The sequence below is a fragment of the Motacilla alba genome, chromosome 1 (assembly GCF_015832195.1).
Source record: "Motacilla alba alba isolate MOTALB_02 chromosome 1, Motacilla_alba_V1.0_pri, whole genome shotgun sequence".
In the NCBI taxonomy this organism is placed as follows: Eukaryota; Metazoa; Chordata; class Aves; order Passeriformes; family Motacillidae; genus Motacilla; species Motacilla alba.
In genome coordinates, this window is record NC_052016.1 from 8,411,097 (window position 1) to 8,430,983 (window position 19,887).

The window sequence follows — 19,887 nt, forward strand, 5'->3', positions numbered from 1 at the left end:
CGTGCCTTCCCCTTCCACTCCGAAGTTTAAGCCGTGTTGGTTCAGGATCGCAGGGGGCTGCAGTCCGGGGAAACTGGGATGACAAAAACCTGCTTGGCCTTGCAAGCAGCGATGGATGAGAGACTGCTGCAGATGGGATGCTGGAAAGGAATTCTCGGCTGTGAGGTGCAGAGGCCCTGGCACAGGTTGCCCAGAGAAGCCGTGGCCGCCCCTGGGTCCCTGGGAGTGCCCAAGGCCGGACCGGACAAGGCGTGAAGCAACCTGGCCCAGTGGAAGGTGTCCCTGCCCATGGCAGGGGGTGGCAATGGTTACAGTCCCTTCCAAACCATTCCACGATTAACTGTTTTTAACTCTTTTTGCCCACCTCGGCACTGGTCACTGGGAACGCCTTCCCGCAAGGCCGGGCCGGGTCCTCCACAGCCCCGGGCTACTCCCGCTCCGCCCGCCCCTTCCTGCGGGAGCGCCGGCGGTTCCGGGGCGGGCCCGGGCCGGGTTCGGATCGGGCATGGCCGGCAAGCGGAGCGGCGAGGCCGGGGAGCGGAGCGGGGAGCCTGCGGCCAAGCGCGCCTGTGGCCCGCGGGACGAGGAGTTCAATGGCGCCCGCTTCAAGGCGCTGCTGCGGGACCCCGCGGCCGCCGCCAAGGGTGAGGGGCTCGGCAAGGGGGGAAAGGCGCGCCTGAGGCGGCCGGCCCGAGCTGAGGCGGGTGCTCCGGTGCTGAGGTTGCTGCCCGGGGCTGAGGTTGCTGCCTGGGGCTGAGGCGGCCGGTCCGGGCTGAGGCGGCCGATCCGGGCTGAGGCGGCCGGTCCGGGCTGAGGCGAGTGCCCCGGGGCTGAGGCGAGTGCCCCGGGGCTGAGGCGAGTGCCCCGGGGCTGAGGCGGCTGCCCCGGGCTAAGGCGGCTGCTCCGGGGCTGAGGCGGCTGCTCCGGGGCTGAGGCGGCTGCTCCGGGGCTGAGGCGGCTGCTCCGGGGCTGAGGCGGCTGCCCCGGGGCTGAGGCGGCCGGCTCAGGGGAGGTCGCGGGGGAGGCCCGGGTGCTGCTGCTGGCGGGGATGCCGCACATGCCCCAGAGCGGGCCCCACACGTGGCGCTGGTGCCCCGGGTGACGCTGTGGCTTTGCAGGGCTGGAGACCTTCGTGGCCGTCGCCAAGACGCTGCCGTCGCCCGAAGTGTACGATGTGGTGGAGGGATACGTGAAAATTTCCATGGAGTCTGCTGAGATATTCAAGCTTCTTGATGGAGAAAGGAAGCCTGAAAGTGAAGTAAGTTGGATGTGTTGGCTGTCATTCAGGGACTGCCGGCTACAATCCCAACAATCCCACCCTGGAGAAGAACCAACAGGAGGTCGATAGGGAATGGTCACAGCCGCCAAGGCTGCCAGAACTCCAGGAGCGTTTGGACAACACTCTCAGGCTCAGGGTGGGATTGTTCGGGTGTCTGTGCAGGGCCAGGAGTTGGACTGGATGATACCTGTAGGTCCCTTCCAGCTCAGGATATCCTGTGGTTTTATGAATAAATACTGCTTTATGGTGTAAATAACTATGTAAATTTTTGGTTTGGTTTTATTTTTTTTTCCCTGGAAGTAGCAGTGGCAGAAGCACCTACCAAGTGGGAGATGCTCCTTTCTGTTCATAGACGTTGTTGGATTTAATGACACACACAACCAATAGTCCTGTCCAAGTCGAGCTGTTAAGGTTCCTAAATGTTATCAAAAGGCCTTTTAGGAAATAAGGGGATGAAGAGAAGCAGTTTCGAAAGCAAAACAAAAGTAGCCTAGTGAAAGTAAATGTTTTTGGATATCTGCCTGATACATCAGCATTTCTAGGAAGCCACTGGTAAAGTTGACTTCATTTTTCTTATTTCAGCTGGACACAATTTTATCCTCATCAGAATATGTTGAATGAGCAAAGAGTTCAATAACTTTTCACTGTGAAAGCTGGTGCAGCATTGCTTACAATGTAGTGTTGGTTACAATGTAGCATTGCTTACAATGTACAGTGTTACTGCTTACAATGTAGTATTGTGTGGCTTTTTAACCATCACTTGCTGTTCTTTGCCTTTCAGTATCATTTTTGTCTCTGTAATGTTCAGTGACAGCCTTTCCTCAATATCCCGTTGCTAGCAGGGGCTGATGTTTGTAAGGAACATGGTCCCAGTGCTGTATGGATTCTGATTTCCTCTGGCAGGAATTAATTGCAAGATTGGAACAGCCCTGATGTTTTTCTCCAGCACATTTCATTTTTCGTTGTCCACTTAGGAGCAATCGTGTCTTGAAGCATTGATTCCTTGAAACTTCATGCTCTCAGAAGTGTTCTTTCCAAAAGAGGAAGCATTAATTTGGGAGGGAATCTAGAAGTTAATGTCACTTTCATATGTGGAAGCTTTCCTCTTGGAGTGGGGTTAGTCTTTTTTTTAATGGTGGTTATTACTGTTTTCTCAGCTAATAATTTCAAGTGTTACCTGTTATTGTCAGGTATTAACATACTTTTTTTATCCTGCAGATGCTGTTAATCTTTCAAGCTCTAGAAGCCATTTTACTGAGGACAGCCAGCGACCTCTCACATTTTTCTGTTGTGGGAATGAACATTGTCAAAAAGTTGATTCATTCCTATATGAAACTGGTCTATGGTGCTTTGTATTCTGAAAATCACAGGTAAGTCTTCTTGGTGCTCTGGTGGAGAATCTCTGTCAATTGATCTGGAGGGACTGTACTAGATATTGCAAATTTCATCTCAATTTATTGCTAATAATCCACCTTTATTTAATAATCCTTTTCCATTTGTCATGAAATAATTGCCTGTGGAAGTCTTTGCAAAGTGGAAGCTGATACATCAAACAATCCTGTGCTGTAGGACACTTTCCTGAAGCTGTAGTTTTCATCAGTTGGGGCTGTCCTGGTGAGAGCTAACAGGGGTGATACCTTGAGTCCTGTTATTTTAATGCTGCTTGATTTGTGGGGTGAAATGCATTGTGTGGAACAGGGCTGGGCGGTCTTCCTGTGATGGCAAAAAGATCTGCTCTTGAGTGCTTTATTTCCTGGTATTTTTTTGGAGTCAAGTTTCCATGTTTATAATGGATTTTTCTCTTTCAGACTGGCTTTTCTTCTGTAATTTTTTCAGTCTCTTAAGTCTGAGGTCATTTTAGGTTGTTCAATAATTGTGTTACCTACTCCAGACCAAAACATTTCTCATGCTCGTGTGGATGGGGGAAAGAATTTGCAAATGTCAGACATTTCAGTATAAACCTGGGAGGAAGAGGAAAGCAGAGAAAAAACCAGACTGCAATTGGCTTGTCCAAGGCCAGTGATGCATGTTTCAGCCTTTGAGCAGAATTGTAAAAGCTTCCTGTGCTTTCCCAGTTCATAGACACAACTGTGCTTCCTGCACTGCGCAGTCGATCTCACTGCAGCAGGCATTTTAACGGGACAAAGAATCTCAAATAGGTATACTGGAAACAAATTTTGAGACTGTGCAAGATCTGCACTTCTGATTAAATGTTTAAAGATTGCAAGTTCTGGAGAAATCCTTCTAGAACCTGCACGGAGGAGGCTGCAGATTTCTGATGGGAGGTGCTCTGCATTTTCTATGCAACCTCTTTGATGTGCAGAGGTATTTTCTTTACTGTATATCTAAATGGGATCTCTGCTTGAGTCACGTGGCTTTTTACAGGTTGTCCGTGACAGAGACATGATGGACAGATCACAAATCTGTTCATGGTAGTGGCTGTTCAGACAGTGGAGGTCTGCAGTCTTGTGTGTCGTGGCCCTGACATATTCCTGTTGAAATAAATGGCAAACCTCTATGAATTTAGGAGTTCATAGAATCATGGAGTAATTAAGGGTTGTCTAGTCCAACTCCACTGCCATGAACAAGTATCTTCAAGTTGTTAATGTTGTCACTTTCTCCTTTTTAAGCCATTTTATAAAAGGAATATCCAGCCTCACATTACAGCTTAATTTTGGGGGAGAATATAAAAAGGCATTTCCTTCTCCTTTCTCCCCTTGCCCCTCTTTCTCAGCTGCTGTTATTACTGCCTAAAATAATTACTTTGATGGTTTAACTTCCCTTCTGTTTTCTCTTTCTTGGTCTGGCAGTTTGTATAACCATCATCCTGGAAATAGCCGGCAGGTTTACCTCTGCATTGTTTTTTCAGGATGAGCCGAGGGTGCCTTACACTGCTGTCAGCCATGGTGGCTCAAGGCCCGGATTCAGCAAGGGATGTGTATAGTCATTTTGATTTCAATAACAAGTACCTGCCTGGATTGCTGAAAAGGAGATGTAAGCAGGTAAATTAAGGTGCTGCATGCCATGGCATGCTATGCCATGGCTCCACCAGCTTTTTTAGCTATCTATTCAGAACAAAGCTGTTGCCAATGTTTGCTGTGTTTTCATCTGCAAGAGCTTAACTCTCCCTTCCTGTCCTGTGTCAGGCCGAAGTCCTTGATTGTACCAAACTGGACACATGAAAATGCCTTTTTTGTTTCCAACAAGCTATAGAAATATAAATGTACAGTTTCTGTGAACTGCCCTTCTAATGTCTGAAGCAGAGTGAAAGTGATAGTGAACTCCTGAAAACTAGTGATTTTTTTTGCAGTTTGGTCCCACTGAAATAAATGGAAATTGGAGAGGGGGATATTGAGAGTAATTATACAGAGTAATTGCATTTGAAAACAAACAGGAGTTCTAAACAATCTCCAGCTGGAAATCCTTAAGAAGAATATGTGAGTGAAGAGAAAAAGGTCACTCCTCTTTTTGCAGAAGAAACTATCTCTTGTTCCCTCCTTGTTTGCTAAAAATACTCAGGATTGACTCAAACCAGTGCTTTAGAACAAGAATATTTGTGTCATTCCCAATGCAAGTGTATAATAAATCCAGTATTGTTTGCAATGTTGACATATTGTTTCTGGATTTTAAAGACTACTTGCAGAACAAATGTGCGCATTTGTGTTGGGTTTGTGCCATTTGAGATGAAAATTCAGACTTTTTCTTTACAAAGCAATCAAGTGGAAGGCAAAAAACCAAACACATCCCTTTTTCCCTGGAACCACCTTTTATAGCTCCGGAATTGTCAGATTCCATGGATTTTGACCTCACTGCAGGAGTTGTCTGCAGGAGTACCTCCACCCTTGATTTTAAATGCTTGGGTGTAGTCTGTTGTCCACAAGCTGCTTAAATAAGGTATAAGGAAACTAGCTTCCAAAAGGTCTTAGTCCTGTACGGCTTTCAGTGAAATGATGTCACAGCTGGCTATCAGAGGCGAGTTTTTAAAAAATTACAAATTACCAGGCCCAAAGCTTACAGCAAAATCTTGTTTGTTTCCCTTTATTTCTTCTTCCAACCCTTTTGTGAGTCCCTGCTGCCTTATCTTTTCCTTACTTAGAATCTTCTTTCAGGCTTCTTTACATGCAGCCTAATTTTGCACAGCAGGTTTAAAAAAAATTGTAAATCGTGGCGAGACTCTGTCAGGGAATGTGACGGTAGGACGAGGGGTGACTCTTTGAAAGAGGGTGTATTTACATTAGATATTGGGAGGAGGTTCTTGGCCATGAGGGTGATGAGACGCTGTCCAGCACAGGTTGCCTAGAGAAGCAACTGCCCTGTCCCTGGAGGTGTCCAAGGCCAGGTAGGACAGGGCTGAGAGCAGCAGGGCTTGGGATAGTGGAAGATGTCTCTGCAGGGTGTGGAATTAGGTGATCCTGAAGATCCCTTCCTACTCAAACCATTTTGTGATTCAGTGTTCATACCCTATGATGCTGCTACAGGTCAAGCTTTCACTGCTTCCACTGTGCCTGAGTTGGTAGTTTTGTATTTGCCCATTTTTATGGACATTTTTGTGAACTGACCAAGCAGTGCACAACTGAGGAGGCTCAGTGATGCAGGGTTTGGCATGAAACGGCTGTTAGTGTTTCCTTTTTATTTAAATTTGTATCATACATTGAGAATTGAAAAGCACGTGAACCAGTACATTTTCCTTTTTATGTAAAAGTGATCTGTTTAATGTAAGAAGTTTTTTGGCTGAATGCACTGTGGATGTAGTGCATGTAAATGTATGTCTGTGGCTGCATGTAACATTTTTATAGAAGTTGTTTCATTCACCCATTCATGGCGCTTCTAGGGATAATCAGCAGTTGCAGTATCAAGTCTGCAGTTGGGTACAAGCTGTGTGCTAACAACATTTTTTAATTTTATATTTACATTTTTGCGTTTCCAGGGGAGACCAGATGTCCGCATGGCCTATATTCAGTTTGCTCTCTCCTTTCTCATTGCTGGTGACAATGCAATCTTGGCACAGGTGCTGGAATTAAAAGGTACTTCATAATTGCTTGTTGGGTTTTTGTTTTAAGGCACAGTCATTTATGGGTGATAATAAATATGACTTAATTAAAAATGTGAACGAGGTAGAGAACACTAATAAGAAGCAAAATATATATTTTTAATCTTATTATCTGAAAAGCTTTAAACTTCTTTGGTAGTGTAGTAAATAAGCCTCTTCTGCTTGAGAACAATATGCTGTCTGCTAAAACTTTGCAAAAATACAGTCTCTGGTGCCACAGATTAAAAAAATGTAAATCTAATATAAAACTTAGAGGTCATAGAGTCAACAAACAAAAAAAATTGATGGCCTCCAGCCTTGCTCATAAGACAGTAATAGTGGATATGTTGCATTAATTTTCTTTTGAAAAGGATGTACTTTAGTTGCCTTTCTGCCCTCTGAATTGTGACCCTTGGAAAAGTTGTGAGACAATTCAGAAGGGATCTAGAAATACTGTTTAAAAAAAAGTGCTCAAGCCACTAACTGGCAGCAAGTAGTGGCTGGGGACTGAGAACTGGCTGTAATTATTGACTTCTCTTGCTCCTGCTACCCCAGGGCTGCTGATTTCCTTTAGGTGCTGGCAGTTGTTTAGTTCTTTTAGGCTGGGGACTGCACACCTCAGCCCAGTCAGTATGGATGGCTTTCATTCCCCTGTAAGAGCCCCAAATTCCCTATAAACCGAAGTTGTCTAACTTTGGGATGCACAGGTGAGCCAAAAGGTGATGTATGTATTTGTAGATGGAACCTCCAAACATTTGAGAATCACTCAGTGAAACAATCACAAGTGCTTCAATGGGAGGAATATGAAATTACTTGAATTTTAGTATGGCCTTTCTGGGGACAAAATGTATTTAAAGTTGACAGATGCTGCAGCAGTGTTAATCAGCAAGTTGGCAAATTGGCCAAGGTGAGAAAAGGTTTGGCAGCATCACTTGCTCATAACCGTAGTCACAGACACATCATCCTTCTGAACTCTGATTGCTGCCTTTTGGTTTATCCTGGAATATTGCAGCAAGATAAATAATGTAACATGGAAGAGGAATGGGTATGAATTCCCTGAAGTATTTTAGTAAGAAAAGAGCTTTCACAATTTGACTTAACATTTGAAATGTCCTCTTAGATTTCATTCCAGCTATTCTTCGCTCTGAAATAAAGGAAGACAGAGTTTCTACTGTCAATCTTCTACTTTCCACACTGACAGCTAAGGTATGACACACCCTTGAAACTGTGTTGTCTCATGTTTTCTGTTTTCCTCACTGCTGAAAACAGTTCTGCAGTGATTTCTCACACAATGTTCAGTTCTTAGGGCTGCTGGCAGTGTGCTTCTGCAGTGTGTGTGACTGATAATGTGTGTTGGAGGTTGGTAGCTTGGCTATATTACTGTCTCAGGATTGAAAACAGGGAAGCAGGAATTGCTGCTGAAAGATGTGAGAGTTGGTTTAGTGGTGGCTGCCTTTCCTGTGCTCTGTCACCTTCTGAACATGGCCCTGCCTCTTTTGTGGGGTGCTCTTGTTGTTTGTGGAGAAGCTGCACCTGAGATGTATTTTATTTCTTTAAAAATGTTTTTAGCTCCAGAATCTATGACTTTTTAATACCTGTTCTGAGCTGCTGTAGCAATGTTGCATAAGCTGTTGCATGAACAGTTGAGAGAATGAAGAAAAAGACAGTTCCAAATTTAGAGCGCAGCCGTAAGAGCCTGCTTCAGACTTGGGCTTTTCTCAACTGACCAGTTAAAGCCAAAAATGTTCTTTCATTTTGCTGTTGCAATAACATGAAAAAGAAGGAGAATAAAAAAAGCTATCATTTAAATGTAAAATAAACCTCCTTGGAACTTTGTTTTTCAAATGAAGCTTCTCCTATGTGGGAATCATACATTATGAGCTGTTGTATTATTGGTGGATCCCAGCACACTGTATGACTCTTGCAGCTTAGCAAGAAAAATGAGAATTAAGATAATGCCAGCAGCAAAGCACAGCAGAAGAACTTCTGAAAAACTTCCTCCACTGTGTACTCCCTTTCATTCCAACTTTATTTGTAGTAGGCTTTACTGTGTTTACACCCAGGTTTCCCTGGTTCTGCTCTGTGGCTGTGATGCTCTAAACATGATCTGTGCTCTTCAGTGGAACATCTGTCCTGTCCAGCATGTGCAGGGTGTGCAGAGGTTGGCCTAGGGTCAGGGTGGAGCAGGAGCATGTGAGAGAAGTGTTGACAGGACAGGCAGAACCTTTCTTCTGCTGTGGTGAGGAGAGCCAGCTCTGTGTGTACTAGGAGAATGAGGTGTGTTGCTATTTTGCCATGATTTTGTAACAACATGCAGTAAATAGAAGAGTTTGCATTTTTCTCATTTTCAGGTGGTTCATAACAAAAATATCAGCAAGACACAGAAGGTGCGTTTTTTCACTGCAGAAGTGTTGCTTCACATCGCTTCTCTGTACCGTTGGAACGGGATTACTGATGTCAGCCCTGAGGATTTAAAGGTCTGGCCATTTATTTCTTTGTTACTCTTAGTCCTTGTGCTGCCTTTATTTCCCCTCTTGCACCCCCAGCTTTTGAAACAGCTCCCAGTTGCACTGAGCTTGATAAGCTCAAAAAGGGGAATCTACTGAGCCTATTTAAAAAGAACCCCCAAATTTCTGCTGCTTCTCTCTTTTGGCTGCAGATTTTTCACCTTTGTGTGTGCCCTGTTGTTTTCCTCTACCACATGCTTATGACCCTGCCACTCCTGTCCTGATGTACTGTAAACACCCTTTGGAGGAGATCTGTTTCTAGGAGGTATCTGCTTGGAGCTGTGCAAATCTCTGACCCCATTCATAAGCATACATTTCAGTTTTGAATAATTTTAAGTTCTTACAGTTCCTGGCAGTCCCTGTAAGTCATGATTCATGATTTCCCAGCCACAGTTGTCAAGAATCTTCTCATCCATAGGCATCTCGAGTTGTTCTGGATTTAGAAGTTTAATGGAACGTAGAATCACAGAATTTGGGTTTGGGTTGGAGGAGACCTTCAGGTCCTGAAGCTTCTCTTTTTAATCTGAACGAAAGCCAAACTTTGTTTTAGTATTTCTCTAAGAGGAGCCATATAAAAGTTAGAGTGAAGCTGGTATCTGTGATGCCAAATCTCACATGCTTTTTTTACTCTTTTTTGGTTCTTATAGGTGGCTCAAGGTTCTGAGGAGGTGGGAAAAGCAATGGTGCGAGAACTTGTGCATAGCTTCTTAATGGACCTCTGCTGCTCTCTGAAACATGGCATAACGTTCTATGATCCAAGTCTTGGAACTTCTGGCAAGTAAGTCACTGGGCAGCTGGTATTGTACGTGGATTTTTTGCTAGAAGCAAAAGAGACCTCACTAGTTATCGTGTCTGCCCTGAAATGTGTGGTGTTAATAATTTCTTACTTCTTTGAGTATAAACTCAGAAATTATGCCGGGAGGGTGAGAGATCTCGCTTTCCATTAACAGTTAGATAAGCTGCAGAGTTCACATCCCATATAAAGTATCAAAATAAGGATTTCTTATTCAAAATATTTATTTTTTTGTCTTCAACAGGGGAGGAAATGTGGTACTTCTGCACTTCCTGCTTGGTTTAAAAACTGCAACAGAAGATGAAATGGTTGCTGATCTCGTGGTGAATATTCTCAAAGTATGCCCAGATTTATTGAACAGATACTTCAAGGAGACCCAGTATTCCTTTGTTCCTAGAGTGAAGTCTGCTTGGATGGACAACATGAAGTTACTCAAGAAGGTAAGAATATGGGTGGTGGTAAAAAGCCATGCTCAGAGCAGGAGGCTCTATAAACATTTAAACTTAACTGGTGAAGAAGGAAATGGTGTAAGAAGCAGTGGAAAGCATCACATCAGGGACATATTTTTTGAGATGCGGCAACGTCAAAGCTCAAGTAGAAAAACCTTTTGTCCTTTGTGAGTGTTCCGCTGCCTCTGTGTTTAGCTTAAAATGGGCAAGAAGGATCTGGAATCTCTTGAAAAGGGATGGCCTTTAGCAGGAATGCTGATTGCGTACAGAGGGTCCATTTAGTTGAGTAGGAGTCTGGAGGATGCTCTGTAGCATTTTTGCATAAAAATTGACATTTAATGTTGCCATTACTTCCGTCAAGTCAAAATCCTGTGAAATGGACCCCAGAAGAAGCTGTCATCTCCGGAACTGTATCAATGGGGCTTAACTTTTTGTTTCTTTTCTTTCAGATCTATGAGGCTCAACCAGAGATCTCCAATTCTTTTAAGACTTCAGAATTTATTCCTCTTCCCAGATTGCTTTCTATGGTGATGGTGACAACAGTCCCTGCAGTGTGCAATAGGACAATGTTCACCCAAGGGTTAAATGTAAGAGCAGCCTGTAGTATTTCAGTGACTTCTCTGTCCTAGTTTGTCCTGTTTCATTTTAGTGTGTGATCATTCAAGAAATTTCTTAACTTGGTTAATTACTTGTGTTTTATGTTGTCTGCCTCAGCATAAATCTGGCTTGGTGGTCTGCCTCAGCATAAATCTGGCTTGGTGAAGCACTGGAAAATGAATTAAAATCACTGATACTGGTTCCAGATGCCTTTCACAAGCACCAGTTCTGCCACTGTCTGCTTAGTGTTTTAGGCTGGGAATCTGAAAACCTATGGATTCTTTACTGCTAGCTAACATCTAGAAAATAAGTAATTAATTTACCAATTTTAACACATATTCAGAGTATGGATTCTGTTCATAGCATAACAGGAATCACTGAAATATCATTAATTCACTTCCTTCTTTTAGTTGCCCAGCACAGAGGTGAAGCAAAGCATCCTATCACTGGTGTCAATGGTGCTGAGAAGAGCCCTGAGGAACATTCAGCACTGTTTGTCTGAAGAAACCTGGCAAAGGTCACAAATCTACACACTGCCTGCCGCGCAGGAGTTTGTGCAGCTCTACAGAGAAGCTGTCAGCAAGGTAGAAAGAAAGAGAGAATTGGGGGCTGACAGGAGGCATTTTGCAGGCAGGAGACAACTGCTCTCCCCTGTACTTTGTCCTTGAGTGGTTGCAGCCGAGGAGCCAGGAGATGGTACCCTGGGGGAGGCTGTGTGTTAAATGGTGAGGTGGGAGCCTGTGCTTCCTGACGTGTCTGTCTGATGGCAATGCAGATAAAATTCTGTGAGGAGACAGATTTGCAGCATTAATGGCTGTTGTGCTGCAAATGATTTCCAAGAGCAGGAAGCAAGTTCTCTTCTCTCTTCCTGGTTCAAGTCAATGTAGCCAGCAGAGGTTACTCAGAAGTTCCTAGACAAGAGAGCACTTGAGTTGAAAATATGCCATGAGGAAGAAGAACTGAACAAATTTTTCGCAGGAAGCCTTTTCAATAAAATGTTCTTTCCAGAACTTAACGTTAGGCAGAAGTGGAAGTACAGTGCTTGATTTCAGGTCATTCTCTGATTGCACACAAGGTCAATTCCAACCTTTGTGAAGAGAAGCAAATCTTCCTGCTGGGTGTTTGGGCATGTATTTATCACAGGAGCTTTGTCTTACAAAGGAGGGCTTTTGCAATTTACCCTTTCTGCTTTTAGGTTTTACCAGACATGACTAGTATAGTGGCTGTCTGGCAGTCCCTTCTGAAGCAAGAGAGAGAACACAACAATGGCCCAGCAGAGAAAAAGGAAGGTGATGTCTCGCCTATGAAGGCAATGACCGAGACAGAAGTTGCTGAGCAGCATGGTAGGCAAAGCAGGTGGAGTTACAGCTTCTTATCTCTGTGGGAATGAATGTTGTGAACCCCTCATCCCACCCTTAACTTCAGCAGAATCCAGATCTCACTTGTGTATTTGCTGCTCACCTTTTCTTTGTTCAGTTCTTCAGGCAGTTAGAATTGCCTGAGAGCACAGTTCTACATATAGGCTGCCACTGCTGCTAGAAGGTTAAGCAGGAGTTTGACTTGGCTGTCCCAGGATCACAGAATGGTTGAGGTTGGAAGGGATCTCTGTAAATCATCTTGCCTGATACCTCTGCCTAAACCTGGTTACCCAGGTCCACATTCACTTCCAATGCAGCTTTTGAGCATCTCCAAGGATGGAGACTCCAGAACCCCTTTGGGCAGCCTGTGTGGGTGCTCAAGTCAAAAAGTGTTTCCTGATGCTCGGAGTGTTCCTGTGTTTCACTTTGTGCCCAGTGCCTCTGCTCCTGCCCCCGGGTGCTTCTGGGAGGAGCTTGGCACCGTCATCTTTGCACTCTAACTCAAGTGCTCATAAGCATTGAAAAGATGCCCCGAGCCTTCTTTTCAGTCTGAACAGTCCCAGCTCTCCCAGCCATTCCTCACAGGAGAGATGTTCCAGTCCCTTCAGCATTTTTGTGTGCCTCTGCTGGAGTCTCCCCAGTGTCTCCATTTTCTGGGGAGTCCAGACCTGAACACAACGCTCCTGGTTTCACCTCCCCAGTGCTGAGAGGAAGGGAAGGAGCAGCTCCCTGATCCCAGGATACCAGATCCTTCCCTGGCAACCTGCTGTCTGCTTGGGTGGCCCCCAGAATGAACTGGGGAATGGGGCTGTTCCTTCTCAGCTGCAGGGCTCTGCTATTCCTCTTGCTAAACTCAGCCCTCCTGCCCTGGACCTTTCCATGCTAGTAGCTGTTTCACAGCCACAAAATAAAACTGGCAGGGCGACTTGATATGCCTGAAAAATAATTTTTGGAGAGATTTTTGTTTGTCCAAGTTATTTCACCAGGAGGTCTTTTTTTTTTTTTTTTTTGCAGTTAGTTACTGTGGCTACACAAATGCTTATATTGATGTAACACAGGAGTGGAATTTTGAGTGTTGGAAGAGGGGGAGAGGGATGGGGTGAAGGCCTCAGTTTTCCTCTCTCAAATCCAGTGTCCCTCCCCAAGGACATCCTTCCACAGTTCCATTGCAGGGAATGGGGAGTTTAAGGATTGTCTGTATCTGGACCAACAGCCTGTGAAGTTTTCCTCATGGGCTAGAGATTAATCTGCAGCCAGTTTTACCATTCACAGGGCATATTCCACAGAGAGACTTCCTGGAGCAAAAGGCTATTCCATGGATGTCCTTCTGTGCCTCCCTCTGGGCAGCAAAATGTTGTAGGCGCTGACAGTGCAAGGCTTGGAAAGCAGGGAAGCAGCTCATTTCTGCAGGACTGTAGCTGTAGTTCCTCAGCATTCTAAGGTGGTAATGCTGTGTCACTCCCATTTCACCTTTTACAGCTTTATTTGCATTGTGGTCACTAGAGAGTTCTTTTCTAATGGGGGCTGAGACTCAGGCAAACAAAGTTTGGCGTTCATCTAGTTCTTCCTAACTCAGTGAGGGAGACCAAGTAAATAGGAAAAAATTAGGAGTTAAATGTTTTGGCCCATGTTCTTTGCTTGCTTTCATTAGTGACTGGATAACAAGGAGCTTTTATGCCTCCTCATGTTACAACTGAAACCTGAGATGTTTTTTGCTAGGAAGTAAACAGTTGCCTTAAGTGCTACTGGTGTTTTTCTCATACAGGTATTTGTTGTCTGCCTCTTGCCAGGAGCTTACACTGAGGAAGTATTACTTTGAAAGGGGAAAGGGAAAGAAAAAACTTTTTACCTAAAATAATAAATTTTCACCAAACTATAGTGCACTGTCTCCTGCACTTCACCAGCCAAACCTACCTGATATTAGCTAAAAGTAGTGTCCCCAGAAATCAGCAGCATGACCATATCCTTTCCTTCACTTTTTCCTGTTGTTCAGCCTTAAACAGCAGTGGGACGTGTGGGATTCTTACAGTGAATATTAAGATGCTCAGGTTGTGTTTTATATGTTTGAGCACTTATGAGTCAAATTAGAAATGGCAGCTCTCAATCTAAGCACTGAATAAGCAGATTTAGTTTTGAAAGTATTCATACAGGAATGCTGAGGAATAAAACGAGATTCCATGGGTGTTTTTCCCATTCTTCTTGTTGGGAAGATAGCAAGTCATTTCCTAGGCAAATCTGCTGGAGATACAGTTATTAATTCTCCTGCTGGCTAATGGAGGTTTGACAGTGTGCACTCTTGCTATGAAAGAAGAAGAAACTAATTATGGAAACATTTTGTTTAGGTTCAGATGATGCTGAGACGCTGCTTCTGAAGGCTGCCCTGCTTCAGGTCATATGTCTTTATCAGAAGGTCGTGCCCCACTTGGTAGCACAGAGCAACTTTGATTTTAGCAAGCTGATAAAAGGTATGTGATGGGTATTTGTATTTCCCCCGCTGTTTTTTCTGGCTGTTTACAAAGTCCACAGCAGAAGGGAATGTTTGCTTTTCTCCCTCTGAGGGCTGGATTCTCACCTTGGGTTGGCCAGCCTTAGTTGCAGTATGTCTGGGGATCCCATGAAATGAAGATCTTTGAACTGCCAGCTTGTCTCACGGTTGTGTTTTAAACCCTAAAACATGAGTATTCTGAGATTTCAGGAAAATGGACCAAGCTGAAGTTGGTTTCTTGCTTTCACACCTCAGGTATAGTCACTGAAAAGGGCCTGCGGCAGGAGGTCCCTCCTCTTCTGCAGCACCATATCCTGGAAGTGGCGTTGGAGCTTCCCGCGAATAAATTTGCCTGGTTCAAAGTACAGGTAAGAGGCTGATGCAAATTTATGTTTCCTTGGTCTGTTGTCCTCAAATCTTTCCATCTGGCATTGCCTAGTTTTAAATTAGTCCAGTTGTTTTAGGAGGTAACCCTTTTGTAAAGCCAACAGGAATTACAGTCTTGGCAGTGGGGAAAGATCCCTTCTGATCTGAAAGGTTTTTTTCAGGGACAACCTTTTTTCCCTCCCTGGTGAGCACAGGAGAAGGTTCCAGTAGCACTTTGTGTCTCTGTAGAGGAGCACAAGTGACAATGTGCTGGCTTCCACTTGTCTGGAAAGCCTGAGGTTGCAGACCAGGGAAATGAGCCACTGATGGGAGCCATCCCACCCCTTCCCAAGGAAGATTCCAACATTTTTTAGTGCTCCCCCTAATTAGTGGAAACCATCAGGGCCCCGGCTCTCTTTTTCACTGCAGGCTTGTAGAATAAGAGTTCTGTCAAGAGTTTGCTTGTCAGGAGAAAGGAGTGGGCCTGGCTTTGAGGAGAAGCAGAGACACCCATGGAGCGTTTTAATAGGGATAGTGGAGTGACTGGGAGTAAAATATGATTGATGAGGGAGGTGGCTTTGTCTGGAGTCCTTGTAGTAGTTGGGGTTTCTGTTACTACTTTCCAGGAAAGCTTTTTACCAGTGAGTACAATAATCCTGGCTCATTAAATGCAAAGTAGTGTAAATGACCCATTTGTTTCTGGCCTTGGGACTTGGGCAGGTTTATAAAATAACATACTTACCTTACACATCAGTCTCAGTGCAACATAGTGCTGTACAGTGTTGCTGTAGCAGAGGAATTTTAATATATTTTTCTTGTAGGACATCTCTGAGACAGAGAAGACATGTGGTGAAAAATCAGTCTTCTATTTACTGATGAAAATGTTTGTTACAAGTACCCATTCTCACCTGAAAATTTCCACCAAAAAGTTAATCATCAAGGTAAGCATTTGAATTGAAATATCAGGATATTCACTATATCCCACTGTTCTGAAATTTTAGGATTGTAAAATTTTTTCTTAAAGCAGATACCTTTGCTGCGTGGTTGTATGGTCAACAGAGTCTCTTTTCCTGTTTCTTGTGACTGTTGTTGAAATTTGCTGTCAGATAACTGGTTATTAACAAAATATTTTATGGAAATAAATGCTGTGAACTGACTTCCCTGCAGCAGTTGATGAATGAGTAAGGAAAATGTCTTTAATGTTTGCCCACCCTTCCTAGGCTGAATTAATTCTGGCACTGTAATAAATTAATGTAGTTTGTGCCTGCAAAGGTCTTGACATTGATCAAGAAGAGATTATTTTTGAGTTTTATTTTTTGTCATTGTTTATTTAGTCTATACTTTATCATTGTGTATTTAATCTGTACTTCAGCACTCCAGCCTTGCATAAGCCTGGAATGGTTTGCTCTGGCCCTGCAGAATAGTCCTCTCTGCTACTGTCTGATACAAGCTTCGATGGCAGGAGTACTTTTTATCTTAAAAATAAATTAAAATCCCCTCCTGTACATTTAAATTAGAAATCAGAAAAACTGGTCAACTACAAGTCCACAAGACACCAGAGACTGTTGTTTTTAGCACCTTATTAAAAGAGGACATCTTGTAGTTATCTGAGTAGGGGTAGAGATTTACATTAGGAATAAATACAGCCAAACTGTCCTGCCAAGAGAAAATCCAGGAAGCTGTACTGGGCCTGGACGGGGCTCTTCCTGCAGTGTCCTGCGGTATTCGTGGCACACGAATTTGTACCCAGCTTTGTGCATTGAATCTTTGCATTTAGCTGGAATCAGAGAGTGCCATTGTAATATTCAGTCCACCAGACCAAAGTTCCAGTGATTGAACTGGGGTTCAGTTGCCCTTGACCCTTGCAAGGGTTTAAAGGCACGTTCTCTTGGTCTCCCAATAATGAATGTCTGAACCAAAACCTGCTCAAAATGTCCCGTTTTTCTGGTGGTTTTGGATTTCTTTTACCAAGTGGGAACAAGGTTTGCCTTATTTGTGTCCACTTACCACTTCAGTCCATTGCATTTTCTCTGGAGGGAATGCAAGAACAGGGAAGTTAGGGCAGTTATGTCAGCAGAAAGGCTGCTAAGATTAGATGATAAGGACTTATTTTTCTACGCAGTGCCGTGTAACTGAAGGCTTGTTTTTGGATTTCACATTCTGTTCCTGCCTGTTTCTGTGGGAGCTGCAAGTGCATTTCTATTTCAAGATTCTGCCAAAAATAGTCAATTATATTAAAATGAATCATTTTTTCTTTATTTAAATGAATTACCCTGTCAGATTCATGTAAGCAGCAGTTATTTTTAGAGTTGCTGGTGTTGTACACAGATTAAATGTAGAACAAATGAGTTGTGATGGCTTCCTTTTATTTTGTCTGTGGAGAGAAGCAAAGGCACAGATTGATCCTGTGTAATGTGGATGCCAGAGCCAGGAAACTGGGCAAGGTTTCCTCTCTTGTTGACATTTAGGGGCAGGGAGTTTAACCATGGTGTCACTTTGATTCCTTCCTCTCCTCTTCTCCCTCCTCCTTTCTTGCTTGTAGAGCTGGAGCACAGGGGCACCAAGTTGCTAGTTTGGGTGCCTGAGGTCAGGGCCTGAATTTAGAGAGCAGGAAATTGGGGAAAATTTCTAGGTATGTCAAAGCCTGTCTCTTGGTTGTGGTATATTTGAGTCTACCTCACCATCCCCCACAACTTGCACTTCTCTCTGGACCTTGCTGTGGTCCCAACCCACTGCTCATTTATGTGACTGTTTATCCATCTGCCTAATTGTTTTATGTACAAGTAGCCTGAATTAGATTTAATTTAGCAATGATTTCCCTTTATGTTAGATCAGTAGTTTTCTAAATCTCCCCTACAGGGTATTTTTAAGGCGCCTTTTTTTTTTTCTGCCTGTGATGATATGAAGATGTACAACCCTCTGAAAGCAGTATAACCTGCTTTCCAAAAATTATAGAAGTAACATTTTTATTGTCCACTATGCAGTCAGAGTCCCCCTAGTGAGAGGGAATAAGGCCTCTTGAACTGAAGGGGTGAGGAGAGTGTCAAGTACTTCTTTTCATCCCAAAAGAATGCTCTTCTTTTCTTCCCCAAAAGAAGGAATCATGAAGTTACTATACAAAAAGATGTGTATCTCTTGGGGTCTTATACTTTGAGTGTTTTGAGGATTATTTACACACCTTCCCCCTTGTTTCCTGGACAGGTTTTATGTGACAGTGGAGTGTTTGAGTACACGTGGAAGGAACTTTCAGTTTGGCTGGAACACTTGGATAATACAAAAGAAGACCAGAAGGAAGCAGTGATTCAGTTTTTGGAAAGGGTAACAGTGTTCAAATTAGCTGGATAAACAATATGAAAAATAGTGTTAGTGGAAACTAGAGATTTTGTTGCTATTGTTGAGAAACCTGTCAAAGACCAGTGAGTGCATTCTGAGAAAAGCATTGTTTGGGATTCTTTATACAGAGGTGGCATCATTCTTGTCTTCAGTGGGAGGGACAGCAAAATGATTTGTAGGAAAATTAAATCCGAAAAGATCAGTTGTTATTATGGCATTGTTGGTATAAGGGTAGAGTGTTGTATGTGTGGATAGCTTTTATCTCCTCTTTAGGTGCCAAAATTATCAGACCTCACTAAACTGTGATCTTTTGCAAGGAAAGCTGACACTTCCTGTTTACTCTTCAGGATGTTGAATGCCCAGTGCTTCATTTCCAGTGCAGTCTCCCCAGGGACTCAGTCTGTGGTAGCAATCTAGATGCCAAATTGCAGAGGACTTTCGTCTTTCCCATCAGTGTCCCCTGTAGAGCAGGAACCGTAGACGGAATCCTGCAGAAGTAATATGGAAGTTGTCCTCCTAAAACCTGCCCAGCTTCCAACCACTTTTAGCAGGTGGTCTTTCTTAGCAACAGATGATTCCCCTGCACTTGACAGCCAGTGCACTTACTTTTTCTCCCCACCTTTGCTGACAGATCCTGCTGAAGCTGGTGACAAAGCCCTATCCCTACACCGACAAGGCAGCAGACGTGGTTCAGGAAGCCAGCATGCTCCAGGCTGCTATGTTTAAACAGGACTCTGATAACATCAGCATCCCTGTCTCTCACATTGATGGTATGTGGTAACCCCTCAACAACAGAATTCCACAACTTCGGGCTACATTTTCTAGCCCTAATCAGCAAACTGGGGATGGATAACTATAGAAATCCTGTTATGTAAGGACCTCCAGGACTCAGCCCTCCACGTGTACTTGGTATCAGAAGTCGGAATTGCAAAGTTACCATTTTACCCCCAAAAGTAATTTTTGATGTGGTTGTGCCACTTCAACAGTATTTGAAATGTCTCTTCATGCTCTTGCAGCAGCATTTTCAAACTAAAATGGAAATTTAGTCCTTCTGCCTGAGGCTGTTCGTGGAATCATGGAACCCCAGAATGGTTTGGATGGGAAGGCACCTTTTAAAGCTCATCCAGTTCCAACCCCGCCATGGGCAAGGGACACTTTTCTGTAGCCCAGGATGCTCCAAGCCCCATCCAGCCTGGCTTTGGACACTTCCAGGGGTCCAGGGGCAGCCACAGCTTCTCTGGGCAACTTATGCTGGACAGCAGCATTGAAGGGCAGAGTGAAGTACTGCTGTGATTTTTGTGTTGCACTTAACATTGTATTGCCTTAAAAATGTGGCTTTTTTTTTTAACTAAAAAGATGCCTTGTGTTCCTGGTGTGTTGCATTCTACCTCTGTTGCTTTTCCAATTAGTCTGGATCCTCTGCTTACATTTTTTCCTTCACTTACTAGATGTGCTGGATATGGTGGATGTTCTGATCGAGGGCAGTGACAGCTTCGATGAAGAAATTGGGTTCTCTTTAAATGAAGACATGATTATCCAAACATTTCCCTTCAGTGCTGTTGTCCCTGCTGCATTAGAAGCCAGGAATATACTGTTACTTCAGTCTAAAAATGGAGCAGGTACAGATTTTTTTTTGTTTTATGTGTCATTTTTACTAGTGGAGTGAAAGTGGCATAACTTTTACCCATTTT

The 19,887-nt window shown here is 43.8% G+C and overlaps 1 protein-coding gene across 1 annotated transcript in view; it reads left to right on the forward strand.

The window, feature by feature from the left end:
- URB1 (URB1 ribosome biogenesis homolog) overlaps positions 1-19,887 on the forward strand; it is a 39,735-nt gene continuing 19,848 nt past the window's right edge. Inside the window, exons 1-18 of the mRNA XM_038144082.1 lie at positions 1-644; positions 1,119-1,258; positions 2,498-2,649; positions 4,149-4,281; positions 6,207-6,303; positions 7,429-7,514; positions 8,660-8,785; positions 9,463-9,593; positions 9,853-10,048; positions 10,507-10,644; positions 11,065-11,238; positions 11,850-11,997; positions 14,355-14,477; positions 14,753-14,865; positions 15,685-15,804; positions 18,065-18,181; positions 18,828-18,966; positions 19,645-19,815. Coding sequence (XP_038000010.1) covers positions 506-644; positions 1,119-1,258; positions 2,498-2,649; positions 4,149-4,281; positions 6,207-6,303; positions 7,429-7,514; positions 8,660-8,785; positions 9,463-9,593; positions 9,853-10,048; positions 10,507-10,644; positions 11,065-11,238; positions 11,850-11,997; positions 14,355-14,477; positions 14,753-14,865; positions 15,685-15,804; positions 18,065-18,181; positions 18,828-18,966; positions 19,645-19,815 — 2,443 coding nt within the window. The 5' untranslated portion in view covers positions 1-505. The remainder of the gene's footprint in view (positions 645-1,118; positions 1,259-2,497; positions 2,650-4,148; positions 4,282-6,206; positions 6,304-7,428; positions 7,515-8,659; positions 8,786-9,462; positions 9,594-9,852; positions 10,049-10,506; positions 10,645-11,064; positions 11,239-11,849; positions 11,998-14,354; positions 14,478-14,752; positions 14,866-15,684; positions 15,805-18,064; positions 18,182-18,827; positions 18,967-19,644; positions 19,816-19,887) is intronic.